The following is a 13,121-nucleotide window of genomic DNA, read 5'->3' on the forward strand; positions in this document are numbered from 1 at the left end:
GAAAGGCCTCTACCTGAGACCCTGGAGAGCTGCAGCGAGTCTCAACAGGGGCAATAGCTCAGTGGAACGGGCTCTGCTGGGCACGTAGAAGGTCCCAGGTTCAGTCCCTGGCATTTCCAGGTAAATGGATCAGGTAGCAGGTGATGGGAAAGACGACTGGAAAACCTGGAGATCAGCTGCAGGCCTGAGTAGTCAAGCCTGATCTCAATGGAGCGATGGTCTGATTCAGCGTAAGGGAGCCTCACAAGTCCCAGACCAGTTGTCCCCTGCCCTCCAGAGCAGAGGTGGCCAAACTGTGGCTCGGGAACCACATGTGGATCTTTTGCACATATTATGTGGCTCTTGAAGCCCCCACTGTCCTGTCAGCTGGCTTGGAGAAGGCACTTGTCTCTTTAAATCATTTCTCCAGGCCAGCAAGTGGGTTGGAGAATGGATTTAAAGTTGCTTTCTTTCCACACCTCCCTCCCAGCCTTCCTTCCTTCCTTCCTTCCTTCCTTCCTGTGTGGTGGTGAAGTGTGCGGACTCTTACCTGGGAAACCGGGTTTGATTCCCCACTTCTCCACAAGCACTTGATGATGAAATGGCCTTGCGTCAGCTATAGCTCTGGCAGAAGTTGTCCTTGAAAGGACAGCTGCTCTGAGAGCCCTCTCAGCCCCACCCACCTCACAGGGTGTCTGTTGTGGGGGGAGAAGAGAGAGGAGATTGTAAACCGCTTTGAGTCTCTGATTCAGAGAGAAGGGCAGGGTATAAATCAATTCTTCCTTCCTTCCTTCCGGTGCAATGGTTAAGTGTGCGGACTCTTACCTGGGAGAACCGGGTTTGATTCCCCACTTCTCCACATGCACTTGCTGATGAATTGGCTTTGGGTCAGCCATAGCTCTGGCAGAAGTTGTCCTTGAAAGGGCAGCTGCTCTGAGAGCCCTCTCAGCCCCACCCACCTTCCAGGGTGTCTGTTGTGGGGGGAGAAGAGAGAGGAGATTGTAAGCCGCTCTGAGTCTCTGATTCAGGGAGAAGGGTGGGGTATAAATGTGCAATCCTTCCTTCCTTCCTTCCTTCCTTCCTTCCTTCCTTCCTTCCTTCCTTCCTTCCTTCCTTCCTTCCTTCCTTCCTTCCTTCCCTGATGTTTATTCTGTGTGACTCTTACGTTAAGAAAGTTTGGCCACCTCTGCTGCAGAGCATCTGCTAACTCTAAAGAAAGGGATGTGGGCAAAGCTGCCCGTATACAGTAACCGAGGTTAATGGCGGGCTGTGGATATAACCGCTGTGAAGCCTCCCGGCAGAGAGGTAAGAAAAGGAAATCCTCTGGCTCTTTACCCCTCCCCCCCCCCCCCCGACAGCATGCATCAGCTAATCTGTTAAAGCGCTTAATCCAGTCCACTCAACCCCTTCACTCCTCTAATTCTTTAAAACATATAACTTTCTCTCCTGGCTTTCCTTTGGTTGATACTGCTCTTCTTGAGCCAGTTTGGTGTAGTGCTTAAGTGTGCGGGCTCTTATCTGGAAGAACCGGGTTTGATTCCCCACTCCTCCACTTGGCAGCTGCTGGAAGGGCCTTGGGTCAGCCAGAGCTCTCTTATCTGGAAGAACCGGGTTTGATTCCCCACTCCTCCACTTGGCAGCTGCTGGAATGGCCTTGGGTCAGCCAGAGCTCTCTTATCTGGAAGAACTGGGTTTGATTTCCCCACTCCTCCACTTGGCAGCTGCTGGAATGGCCTTAGGTCAGCCAGAGCTCTCTTATCTGGAAGAACCGGGTTTGATTCCCCACTCCTCCACTTGGCAGCTGCTGGAAGGGCCTTGGGTCAGCCAGAGCTCTCTCAGAGCTGTCCTTGAAAGGGCAGGTGCTGTGAGAGCTCTCTCAGCCCCACCCACCACACAGGGAAGAAGATAAAGGAGACTGTAAGCTGCTTTGATTCAGAGAGAAGGGCGGGAAAGAAATCTAGTCGTCTTCTGCTTCTTGATCCCCCTCTCCCATCCCCTGTGTTGGTCTGGCCCTTTCCTATAAAGGCAAGCTTCCTTGCCTAAACCCTGCAGGGCTGGCCCGGGTCGCTGCGACGGGAGGAGCCGGTCTCTAGTCCTCAACTAACTTCCCTTTCTCTCTCTTTTTTTTCCTCTCTTTCTCATTCTCCCCCCATAATCTCCATCTCCTCCTCCTCCTCCCTCCTCCACGCTGCCGTCGCAGAGCGTCTGTACAGCCAACTTGAGAAAAACCGCCTCCTCGCTCACGAACTGAAGTTAACGCTGCATGATCTCTGTGACTAAGGAAGGGGGGGGGGTCCCGCTAATTCTCTTTTAAAACCCGGCTTGTTGCGAGTTCCCGGGGGAGGGGGGGGGACGGACCCCCATTGGATGCAGTTGAAACCAGAACGCACTTTTTAAAAAAGAAAAAAAAAATTTCCTTTGGCAGACTTTAACCAGGGCACCGGCTGTGCTTCCCTTTCGTAACGTACTTAAGTTTTGTAAGAGCTTTTTCTATATCTGTATTTAAAAAAAAAAATCACCACTTGTTTGAAGTGCAGTCAGCCACTCGTGAAAGTTGACCTGGACCTGGCCTTTCCAGTAGCTTCCACCTGCTTTTTTTCGGAAGCTGGAACAGCCCTGGCCTCTCCCTTTTTCTGCTGTCGAGGGGGGGGGGGGGGAGCCGTGCCACGGACTTTCCCACTCAGCTAGCTACTTCTGTCGACCCCTTTCCAGTCATCCGTAGTGGTATCTTCTGTACTCCGATGCTGTTTTCTTTCTGTAGGCTCTTATTTGCATGGACCGGCTAACGGAGTTGTTATTCTTTCCTGTAACAATAAACCACTGGCCCACTTTGTACGTGCCTTCGGGCTGTCTTTTCATCTCTGTGCTCGATCGTGTTAGCGACCAGACCGGGGGCGGGGGGGAAAATGGTCTGCAGAAGAGGCCGGGTACTTACCTGCCGCTGGCGTCGCCTCTCCCAGCAACGACGGTGATCTGGACCACGGGAACATGTAGGAAGCATGTTTCTTTTTCGTGTGGCGGGAGAAGAAATGAAAGCTCCGGGGAACGCACCCCTGCCCTCCAACTGTTCACCAGGCCTGGCTTGGAAGGCTGCTTCTGGCCCTTCTGTGTCACGAAGGCCTGGAAGCTTCTATTGGGAAACTTGGGTGTGCACGCTGTCTGATCCGCTCTCAGCTCCCCGCTGCACGCTTCTGCGCATGGGTGGTTGTGTACGAGGGCATCCCCTTTTTGCTAACATCGTCGAGGCCCGGATTTTGTTGAGATGTCTTGCCCCATTGGGTTTCTCATCCCGAGTTCAAATCCCGCTTGCTCAGATCTGATTTCTCCTCCTTTTCCTGTTTCCCCTGCATCTTTGGAACCCGCATAAGGTTCGTTTCCCTCCCATTGTGGACAAGGGGTTCGGAAACTACTTCTGGACCCCGATAACGATTGGATCACAAACCCGTGCATGCCATTTTGGCTGAGGAGTCCCTTTTGAAACACAAGAGCTTAACCTCTCCTGGTGGCTGGTGCTCGGCAGGATTGCGTGGCTGGGATTCACAGATGGCATGAAAGGCGTTTCCTTCAAGGGAGCAGAGGAGGAAACCATTAAGGGCCACGACTGAACGTAGCAGAAAACCTTGCAAGGCGTGGCATAAGGCGAAGGGTTTGGACCAGGGATGGCCAAACTTGTTTAACGTAAGAGCCACAAAGAATAAACGTCAAATGTTTGAGAGCCACTAGACATGAATGTCACATGTTTCAGAGCTGCAGGGAAAAGGAAGGAAGTGAAAGCAAATAGATAGGGGAGGGGAAGAGGTGGAAATAAAGCAACTTTAACATTTAATGAATTTTCCGAGCCAGCCGATGGGGTGGTGGGGCTTAAAGAGCCACACAATATGTATTGAAGAGCCACATGTGGCTCGCGAGCCACAGTTTGGCCACCCCTGGTTTGGACCAATACTCCAAGCTGTGGAGGCTCGTGAGCAAAGATTCTACTCTATGAGCGGCTGGCGTTCAAGCTGTGAGCTACTGCAGGAATTAGTTTGTTCTGGGGCCGTTTTCCCTGAGCTGAGGCAAAAACATGTTAGCTAGAGGCTAAAAAAGCCGTGAGCTAGCTCATGCTAACTCCACTTAGAGGGAACGCTGGTTTGGACTCACAAGAACCGGCGCTGTTTTACAAAAGGCCTCTTAAGCCCTTATGGCTATGAATACATACCAGAAACGCAAGGCTTTTTTTGTAGCAGGAACTCCCTTGCCTGTTTGGCCACACACCCCGATGTAACCAATCCTCCAAGAGCTTACAGGGCTCTTAGTACAAGGCCTACTGCAAGCTCCTGGAGGTGTGGTCTAATATGCAAAGGAGTTCTAGTTTGGTGTAGTGGTTAAATGCGTGGACCGGGTTTGATTCCCTACTCCTCCACTTGCACCTGCTGGCATGGCCTTGGGTCAGTCATAGCTCTCGCAGAGTTGTCCTTGAAAGGGCAGCTGCTGTGAGAGCTCTTTCAGCCCCACCCACCTCACAGGGTGTCTGTTGTGGGGGAGGAAGGGAAAAGAGATTGTGAGCCGCTCTGAGACTCTTTGGAGTGGAGGGCGGGATATAAATCCAATATCTTCATCTACCTCACAGGGTGTCTGTTGCGGGGGAGGAAGGTAAAGGAGATTGTGAGCCGCTCTGAGATTCGGAGTGGAGGGCGGGATATAAATCCAATATATAGATCCATCTTCTTCCTGCTACAAAAAAAAGTCCTGCCGGAAAGTGTGTCAGTGACACCTGTTCCGAGAGACTGGAGGGGTCAGACTTTATTTTTAAGGGAAATGCAGTTTGTCCCTCTGTGCGATTCACAGGAAAACAGACTACATTGAACCAAAACCGGAAACTTAAAATCTGTCCCCGTGCCAATTCCTTGGTGCTAAAGCTTACAGTCCCAAGCACAGGGCGTCCATTACGGCAGCGGGAAGGGAGGGTGGATGAGTTCTAAGCATAGCTGCATGCAGGTACGTCGAGAACGGTCACAGCGGCCGAGGATGGAAATACTAGTGGGTTTTTTTGTGGGGGGGGAGTGCACAAACCACACCCTTGCAAGTGAACGCTTTCTATGGCTGCACAGCTGTGACAAGCACCATGGTTGGGGTGGGCGGAGCGTGGATGAGCCAAGTTCGGGCAGTATCCCTTAAGCCTCGGGGCTAACCGAAACTCTCGTCTCTTTCTTCCCCAGATAAACTGAAATGCACCAAAGAGGAGCATCTCTGCACACAAAGGATGTTGGACCAGACCCTCCTCGACCTGAACGACATGTAAAAGACCCGCCAGCCAGCCAGCCAGCCAGCCAGCTTCCCCTTGCTCTCCCCTTTCCCCCCCCCCCCCAAAACTGCCTTTTTTTGTAGCCACTCGAACAGCGAGATCTCTGCTGGGGCAGGCTGTCGTCTTAAAAGCTGACCTCTAACCCTTGGAGGGGGTCGGGGTCAAAGGTTTAAAAAAAAACGCCACAACCATTGTTGCCAACTTAACCAAAATGCCAATCCACGCCCGTCTCCAAGGCTTACGGGCCACTGGGGTGGGTGGGCGAAGCCCCCCCCCCCCAGCAGTTCTATTAAGGGAAAACAAAAACAAAAAAAATCTGCGCACAAAACACAAATGCTCTTTTTTTAGGGAGGGCGTATCTGAGATGTAAACTTTTTGTAATAAACTGGGGGCGGGGCGTGTTTTTAGCGAACATTCCATGTGACTCCCAAAGCTCATAAAGCTGAAGGGCTAATTCTGGACTAATTCTGCTCTCTCTTACTCTCCCCCCCGCCACACCCATTGGATCACCAGCTTTATCAGGGGGTAGCTAATCTCTCTGTCCTCCCCCCCCTCCCCTCGAAGAGAAGGAAGCCTCACCTGTCTTTGGAATTCGCTAGGGGGAGCTCACCTCTGCACAAAATCAGTCTTTTCGACTTTTTTGGAATCTCAGAATCTTTGATTCGAGCGATGTTGCGGGTTTGGGGGTGGTGGCGGTGGTGGTATTTTTTTTTTTTTTTGCCAAAGTACAATATTAACTCCTGTGCTTTAAGGCTATCGCTAGTATGGAAAAACAGCCGTATCATTAATATGAAATTTCTTTTCTTTTTTTTTTAAATCTGCCATTCTCTTCCCCCGCCAACACATTCCTTACCTGTTCTCTGGGCACGTCCTCAGGTGCCCTCTTTCTTCGGTCACCATCTCGAGTTCTGTCACACCTGGTCAGTAAGTAAACTGCGATTCCCTGGCCTGCCTCATTCGATCCAGGAACTCTTCCCCCCCCCCCCCCCCCAGCTAGGCTTTCGCTTTCTCTGTGCTTGGTAAAAGCTTCGTAGCTTCTGCGTGGAGGCTGGAGGGGGCAGGGGGAGGATTTGGTCACGGCAAGGGCGGGGCTTCTCCCCCCCTCCTCCACCCCCCAGCCGGGAGCTATCTTAACTGTCTTAACTACACACGAAAAAAAAACAAAACTGGATGCCAGCTACCGTGTCGCTCTCGTGACTCTTGATCCGTCAAGGCGTTCTCGCATTTGTGTAACCCTCCCGTGGCTCGACAGAGGGAAAAAGCGCTCTGGCTGCGGTAGCTTTTGGGGCCAGCGTGGAGAAATAAGGAACCATATCAAGTGTTTTGATACTAAAAAAAAAGAAAGAAGAAAAACCTCTTTGTCTTTTATTGTGTCTTATATTTTTTTGGAAATAAACAGATGCATTCCCTCCATTGTTCTGTGTTATTAAACCTTTAGATCAGAAACGGTTGTAGAATTGTATGAGTTGGAAGGGACCTCCAGAGCCATCTAGTCCAGGGGTGGCCAAACTGTGGCTCGGGAGCCACATGTGGCTCTTTCACATGTACTGTGTGGCTCTCAACGCCCCCATCAGTTTGGAGAGCCAGTTTGGTGTAGTGGTTAAGTGTGCGGACTCTTATCTGGGAGAACCGGGTTTGATTCCCCACTCCTCCACTTGCACCTGCTAGCATGGCCTTGGGTCAGCCACAGCTATTGCTGTAGGTTGTGCTTGAAAGGACAGCTTCTGTCAGAGCTCTCTCAGCCCCCACCTACCTCACAGGGTGTCTGTTGTGGGGGAGGAAGGTAAAGGAGATTGTGAGCCGCTCTGAGACTCTTCGGAGTGGAGGGCGGGATATAAATCCAATATCTTCATCTACCTCACAGGGTGTCTATTGTGGGGGAGGAAGGGAAAGGAGATGGTGAGCCACTCTGAGACTCTTTGGAGTGGAGGGCGGGATATAAATCCAATATCTTCATCTGCCTCACAGGATGTCTGTTGTGGGGGAGGAAGGTAAAGGAGATCGTGAGCCGCTGTGAGACTCTTCGGAGTGGAGGGCGGGATATAAATCCAATATCTTCATCTACCTCACAGGGTGTCTGTTGTGGGGGAGGAAGGGAAAGGAGATTGTGAGCCACTCTGAGACTCTTCGGAGTGGAGGGCAGGATATAAATGCAGTATCTTCATCTGCCTCACAGGGTGTCTGTTGTGGGGGAAGAAGGTAAAGGAGATTGTGAGCCGCTGTGAGACTCTTCGGAGTGGAGGGTGGGATATAAATCCAATATCTTCATCTACCTCACAGGGTGTCTGTTGTGGGGGAGGAAGGGAAAGGAGATTGTGAGCCGCTCTGAGACTCTTTGGAGTGGAGGGCGGGATGTAAATCCAATATCTTCATCTACCTCACAGGGTGTCTGTTGTGGGGGAGGAAGGTAACGGAGATTGTGAGCTGCTCTGAGACTCTCTGGAGTGGAGGGCGGGATATAAATCCAATATCTTCTTCTTTATACCCTGTTGGCTGGCTAGGAAAAGGCATTTCTCTCTTTAAATCACTTCTCCAAGCCAAGCCAGCCAACAGTTTGGAGAATGCACTTAAAGGTAATGTTGGTTTCTTTCCACCTCCTCTCCCCCGTCCATTTGCCTGCGTTCTTTCCTTTCTGTCTTGCGGCTCCCCAACACCTGATGTTCGTGTCTTGTGCCTCTCAAACCCCTGACCTTTATTCTGTGTAGCTCTTACGTTAAGCAAGTTTGGCTACCCCTGATCTAGTCTAACCCCCTGCACAATGGAGGGAATTCACAAGCGCCTTCCCCCCACACACCCCAGTGACTTCTGCTCCTTGCCTAGAAGATGGCAAGAAACCTCCGGGATCCCTGGCCAAACTAGACCAGTAAAAAATTGCTGCCTAACTCCCAAAGTGTCGATCAGCATTTCCGTGGGCATGCAAGAAAGAGCCACGAGAACCGAACACTGATGCAACCCGTCCTGTCCTCCCTCTCATGATCTGCCTAAGCTCACAGAATCAGCATTGCTGTCGGATGGCCATCCAGCTTCTGTTTGAAAACTTCCGAGGAAGGAGAGCCAACCACCTCCCCAGGAAGCCTGTTCCACCGAGGAACTGCTCTGTTAGGAAGCTCTTCCCATTGTTTAACTGAGAATTCTTGCTTTAATGTCAACCCATTGGTTCTGTGGCAACAGAAAACAGTACGAGAACTTGTGGACATTAAATGAAATTGCTGAGCAGTTGGGTTAGAACTGATAAAAGATCGTCCTTCACCCAAAGGGTGATTTAACACATGGCATTCACTGCCACAGGAGATGGAGGCAGCTACAAGCATAGACTGCTTCAAGAGGGGATTGGATAAGCATATGGAGCAGAGGTCCATCAGTGGCTCTTAGCCATAGCGTATTGTTGGAACTCTGCCTGGGGCAGTGAGGCTCTGTATTCTTGGTGTTTGGTGGTGGGGGGGCACAGTGGGAGGTCTAATGTCCTGGCCCCACTGATGGACCTCCTGATGGCACTTGGGTTTTTTGTCCACTGTGTGACACACTGGTGGACTGGATGGGCCTTTGGCCTGATCCAACATGGCTTCTCTTATGTTCTTATGGCCCCTGTGTGACACAGAGCGTTAGACTGGATGGGCTATTGGCCTGTTCCAACATGGCTTTTCTTATGTTCTTATGGCCACTGTGTGACACAGAGTGGTGGACTGGATGGGCCACTGGCCTGATCCAACATGGCTTCTCTATGGCCCCTGTGTGACACAGAGCGTTAGACTGGATGGGCCATTGGCCTGTTCCAACATGGCTTTTCTTATGTTCTTATGGCCACTGTGTGACAGAGTGTTGGACTGGATGGGCCATTGGCTTCCAACATGGCTTCTCTTATGTTCTTATGGCCACTGTGTGACACAGAGTGGTGGACTGGATGGGCCACTGGCCTGATCCAACATGGCTTTTCTTATGTTCTTATGGCCACTGTGTGACACAGAGTGTTGGACTGGATGGGCCACTGGCCTGATCCAACATGGCTTCTCTTCTGTTCTTATGTGACACAGAGTGGTGGGCTGGATGGGCCATTGGCCTGATCCAACATGGCTTCTCTTATGTAAAACAACTCTGCGTCATGCTTTATATGACAGCCCTTCAAGTACTTGGAAGATGATGATCCTATCACTACTTTTCTTCCTTTTTTTCTCGAATGTTGCTGTGGCGACAGCCGCTGCCAAAGGCTGCCCTTGCAGTGCCAATTCAAAATTGGGGACCCCCGCCAACTCCCTCTGAGTGGATCAGCACTGGTGCTACGGAAGCCCACCAGGAGAGCGGCCACAGTCTCAGCCTAACCTACCTCACAGGGTTGTTGTGAGGGTGAAACAAGAGAGGAGAATGATACAAGCTGCTTTGGCACAGATCCTGAGGAGTTAGGTATGTTAGCCTATTGCTGCAAAATAGTAAGAGTCCAATGAGGTAGGTTGGGCTGAGTGAGTGACTGGTCGCCCTGTGAGAGCCAATTTGGTGCAGTGGTTAAGTGCGCAGACTCTTATCTGGGAGAACTGGGCTTGATTCCTGCACTCCTCCACTTGCAGCTGCTGGAATGGCCTTGGGTCAGCCATAGCTTTGGCAGAGGTTGTCCTTGAAAGGGCAGCTGCTGTGAGTCCTCTCAGCCCCACCCACCTCACAGGGTTTCTGTTGTGGGGGAGGAAGATAAAGGAGATTGTGAGCCACTGAGATTGGTTGTGTGTTGGGGGGGGGGGGGGTAGAAACCCAGTATCTTTTCCTTGGGCACTATTGGTGATCCAAACCTGGGTCTCTTCATCAGACGCATCTGTCAAAGAGAGCTGTGTTTCTGAAAAACTTACGCTACAGTAAAATTCGTTATTCGTAAAAGTGCTACTGAGCTCTTTACTATTTTGGTGAGAATGAGCAAGATGCAAGAAGAAAGGTAAAGCACACAAATGAATTATATATGTTCAGGTGGGGAAATCACTGACTTTTAAAACCACCAGCACTTTCCTGCAACAAGCAACCTCAATACAGACACAAACTTAGCTAAACTGCCCTACAACCCACTAGGATTGCCAGGTCCGAGTTGGGAAACAGTTGGAAATTTGGGGGGGAGACTTCAATGGGCTAATGCCAGGGTCCACCTTCCAAAGCTGACATTTCCTCCAGGTCGACTGGAGATCAGCTGGAAATCTCCAGCCACCACCTGAAGGTTGGCAAGCCTACAGCTGACCCTTCCGCCTCAAAAGCGTGGGCGGGCGTAACACCAGCCTTTTATCCTCATCCGTACGGAATGACGTAAGACGGCCAGTCAACCTCATCAAAGACCCGGATGATATACACGCTTCGCCTACTCAAGGCGGGGTGGAGGAGAAAGGCCTCCTAAAGAAGCGCATGCGCGTAGAAGAACAGGCGACGCGCGCGAGCCTCTCCGGCATGCGCACAGCTATGCCGCGCGCGTGGTAACGAAGAAGCGGCAAAAGGAGTTTGCAGCCTGCCGCCATTTTCTTCCAGCTCCGCTCTTCGCGGACGATGACGAGGCTGAGCGCCTCCGGGCTGGGCTGGGTCCCAGCGGCCGGGGCGGGTGTTTTCTTATTTGTTCTCGCGGCTCTGGTGGTGGGGCCGGCCGGTGCCTACAAGCTGAATGTGCCGAAGGTCCTGCTGCCTTTCAGCCGGGACAAGCGCGTCCCTTTCGTTTTGGGCGCCGAGGGCGGTTGTTACTCCTGGTGAGGGGAGGGGCCGTTGAGTATGAAGGAGGGGGGCGTGGTCAAGGGCGGGGCTTGAGCAGATTTATGAATGAGGGCGTTAGTAATAGGGTAGGGGAGAGAGAGGTTGTCGCTGGTGCTTTTGGTTGCCAACCTCCAGGTCGCGCCTGGATTTCTCCCGGGATTTTAATTGCTTTCCACATTAGTGCGATCAGGCCCCCCAGAGAAATGGCAGCATTGAAGGGTGGACTCTATACTTAAGACACCCTGCTGATCCTCCTCCCTAAACTCTTTCCTCCCCATGTAGATAGATCCAAGTGGGCAGCCGTGTTGGTCTGAAGCAGTAGAATAAAGTAGGAGTCAAGTGGTATCTTTAAGACCAACAAAGTTTTATTGAAAGTAGGAGTCCAGTGGCACCTTTAAGACCAACAAAGTTTTATTCAGAATGTAAGTTTTCGTGTGCATGCACAGGAAAGCTTACATTCTGAATAAGACTTCGTTGGTCTTAATGGTACACCTTGACTCCTACTTTGTTCTTTCCTCCCCAGATGCTCAAGACCCGCCCTGCAACAAACAGGAATAGTTAGCAATCGTTAGCACTTTAGCAATAGTTAGCACTTTAAATGTAGCAGCAGATTTCTGCAGCCGGTGAAACCGGTAAAGCTGTAGATTCTGGAAAGAGAAAAGAAAGTTGCTTCCGTACTAGGGTTGCCAAAACCAATTTGAGAAATACCTGGGGACTTTGGAGGTGGAGCCTGAAGACATTGGGGGTGGAGCCAAGACTTACGTTGCGGGAAGCATGACTGAGCACCAGAGGGAGTTCTGGCCATCATATTTAAAGGGACCGCACACCTTTTAAATGCATTCCCTCTATTGGAAATAATGATAGGGGCACCTTCTTTGGGGGTTCATAGAATTGGACATCCTGGTCCAATCTTTTTGAAACTTGGTGGGTGTTTTGAGGAGAGGCACTGGATGCTATGCTGAAAATGTGGTGCCTCTGTCTCAAAAAACAGCCCTCCCTGGAGTCCCAGACACCCACAGATCAATTCTCCATTATACCCTATGGGAATTGGTCTCCATAGGGAATAATAGAGTTCCCAGTAGGCATTTCCCTCCCCTCACCAGTTTATGAAGCAGGAGGAGGGCCTCCAAAGCTGGGGATCCCCAGCCCCCACTTGGGGATTTAGCAGCACTACCGGAAACGCCAGCCGATGGATTTGTTAACAAAAAGGCTCCTTGTGAAATACTCAAATATTCATTAATAACTCATTATTATTATTATTATTATTATTAGATTCACCAAGCTGATTTTTTATTTACAAACCCACCTGGGGATGGACAACAGATGGGAACACACTGAAGCTGATCTCCACGCAGTCTCGGAGATCAGTTCGCCTGGAGAAAATGGCTGCTTTGGAAGTTGGCCTCTATAGTATTATATATTCTGTTGGAAGTTCCTTCCCTCCCCAAACTCTGTCCCCCTCAGGCCGCACCCCAAAAATCTCCAGATATTTCCCAGCCCAGAGTTGGCAGTCCTATATGGAACTTTACTGCTACCTTCTTCCAAAATATTAGAACTCAGGGCTGGGCATCCAGTGAAGCTGGTAGGATGATAGTGAAGCTGATTCAGGATGGATACTTCTTTACGCAGTGAGTGGTTAAATTAGAATTCACTGCTAGGGGATGTGGTGATGGCCACAGGCATAGGTGGCTTTAAATGAGGATTGGGTAGATTGATGGAGGACAAGTGTATCAGTGGCTGCTAGTCATGGTGACTAAGGGGTACCTCCACAATCAGTAGCGTTGCCCAGTCCAATTCAAGAAATATCTGGGGGTGGAGCCAGGAGACTTTGGGGGTGGAGCCAGGAGCAAGGTTGTGACAAGCATCATTGAACTCCAAAGGGAGTTCTGGCCATCACATTTAAAGGGACGGCACACCTTTGAAATGCCTTCCCTCCACTGGAAATAATGAAGGATAGGGGCACCTTCTTTGGGGGCTCATAGAATCGAACCCCCTTGTCCAATCCTTTTGAAACTTGGAGGGTATTTGGGGGAGAGGTGCTGGATGCTATGCTGCAAATTTGGTACCCCTACCTAAAAAAAAGCCCCCCCCAGAGCCCGATACCCACGAATCAATTGGTTTCCATAGGGATAATGAAGTGCCCAGCAGACAT

General features: G+C 50.8%; 2 protein-coding genes across 13 annotated transcripts in view; both read left to right on the top strand.

Annotated features, from left to right (window-relative positions):
* TPM3 (tropomyosin 3) overlaps positions 1–6,676 on the top strand; it is a 127,836-nt gene extending 121,160 nt beyond the window's left edge. For 4 of the 12 annotated variants that reach the window (XM_060255513.1, XM_060255505.1, XM_060255576.1 and 1 more), the window contains one exon: positions 5,178–6,676. In XM_060255513.1, coding sequence (XP_060111496.1) covers positions 5,178–5,260 — 83 coding nt within the window. In that variant the 3' untranslated portion in view covers positions 5,261–6,676. Of the gene's footprint in view, positions 1–2,179; positions 2,813–5,177 lie in introns of those variants that run through there. The other 8 variants (XM_060255497.1, XM_060255489.1, XM_060255556.1 and 5 more) reach the window with 4 other exon arrangements.
* A 4,095-nt stretch (positions 6,677–10,771) lies between these two features.
* Positions 10,772–13,121, top strand: part of NUP210L (nucleoporin 210 like) — a 119,595-nt gene continuing 117,245 nt past the window's right edge. The window contains exon 1 of the mRNA XM_060253906.1: positions 10,772–10,965. Within this exon, the coding sequence (XP_060109889.1) occupies positions 10,772–10,965 (194 nt within the window). The remainder of the gene's footprint in view (positions 10,966–13,121) is intronic.

Source organism: Heteronotia binoei, chromosome 1, assembly GCF_032191835.1.
Source record: "Heteronotia binoei isolate CCM8104 ecotype False Entrance Well chromosome 1, APGP_CSIRO_Hbin_v1, whole genome shotgun sequence".
Lineage (NCBI taxonomy): Eukaryota > Metazoa > Chordata > Lepidosauria > Squamata > Gekkonidae > Heteronotia > Heteronotia binoei.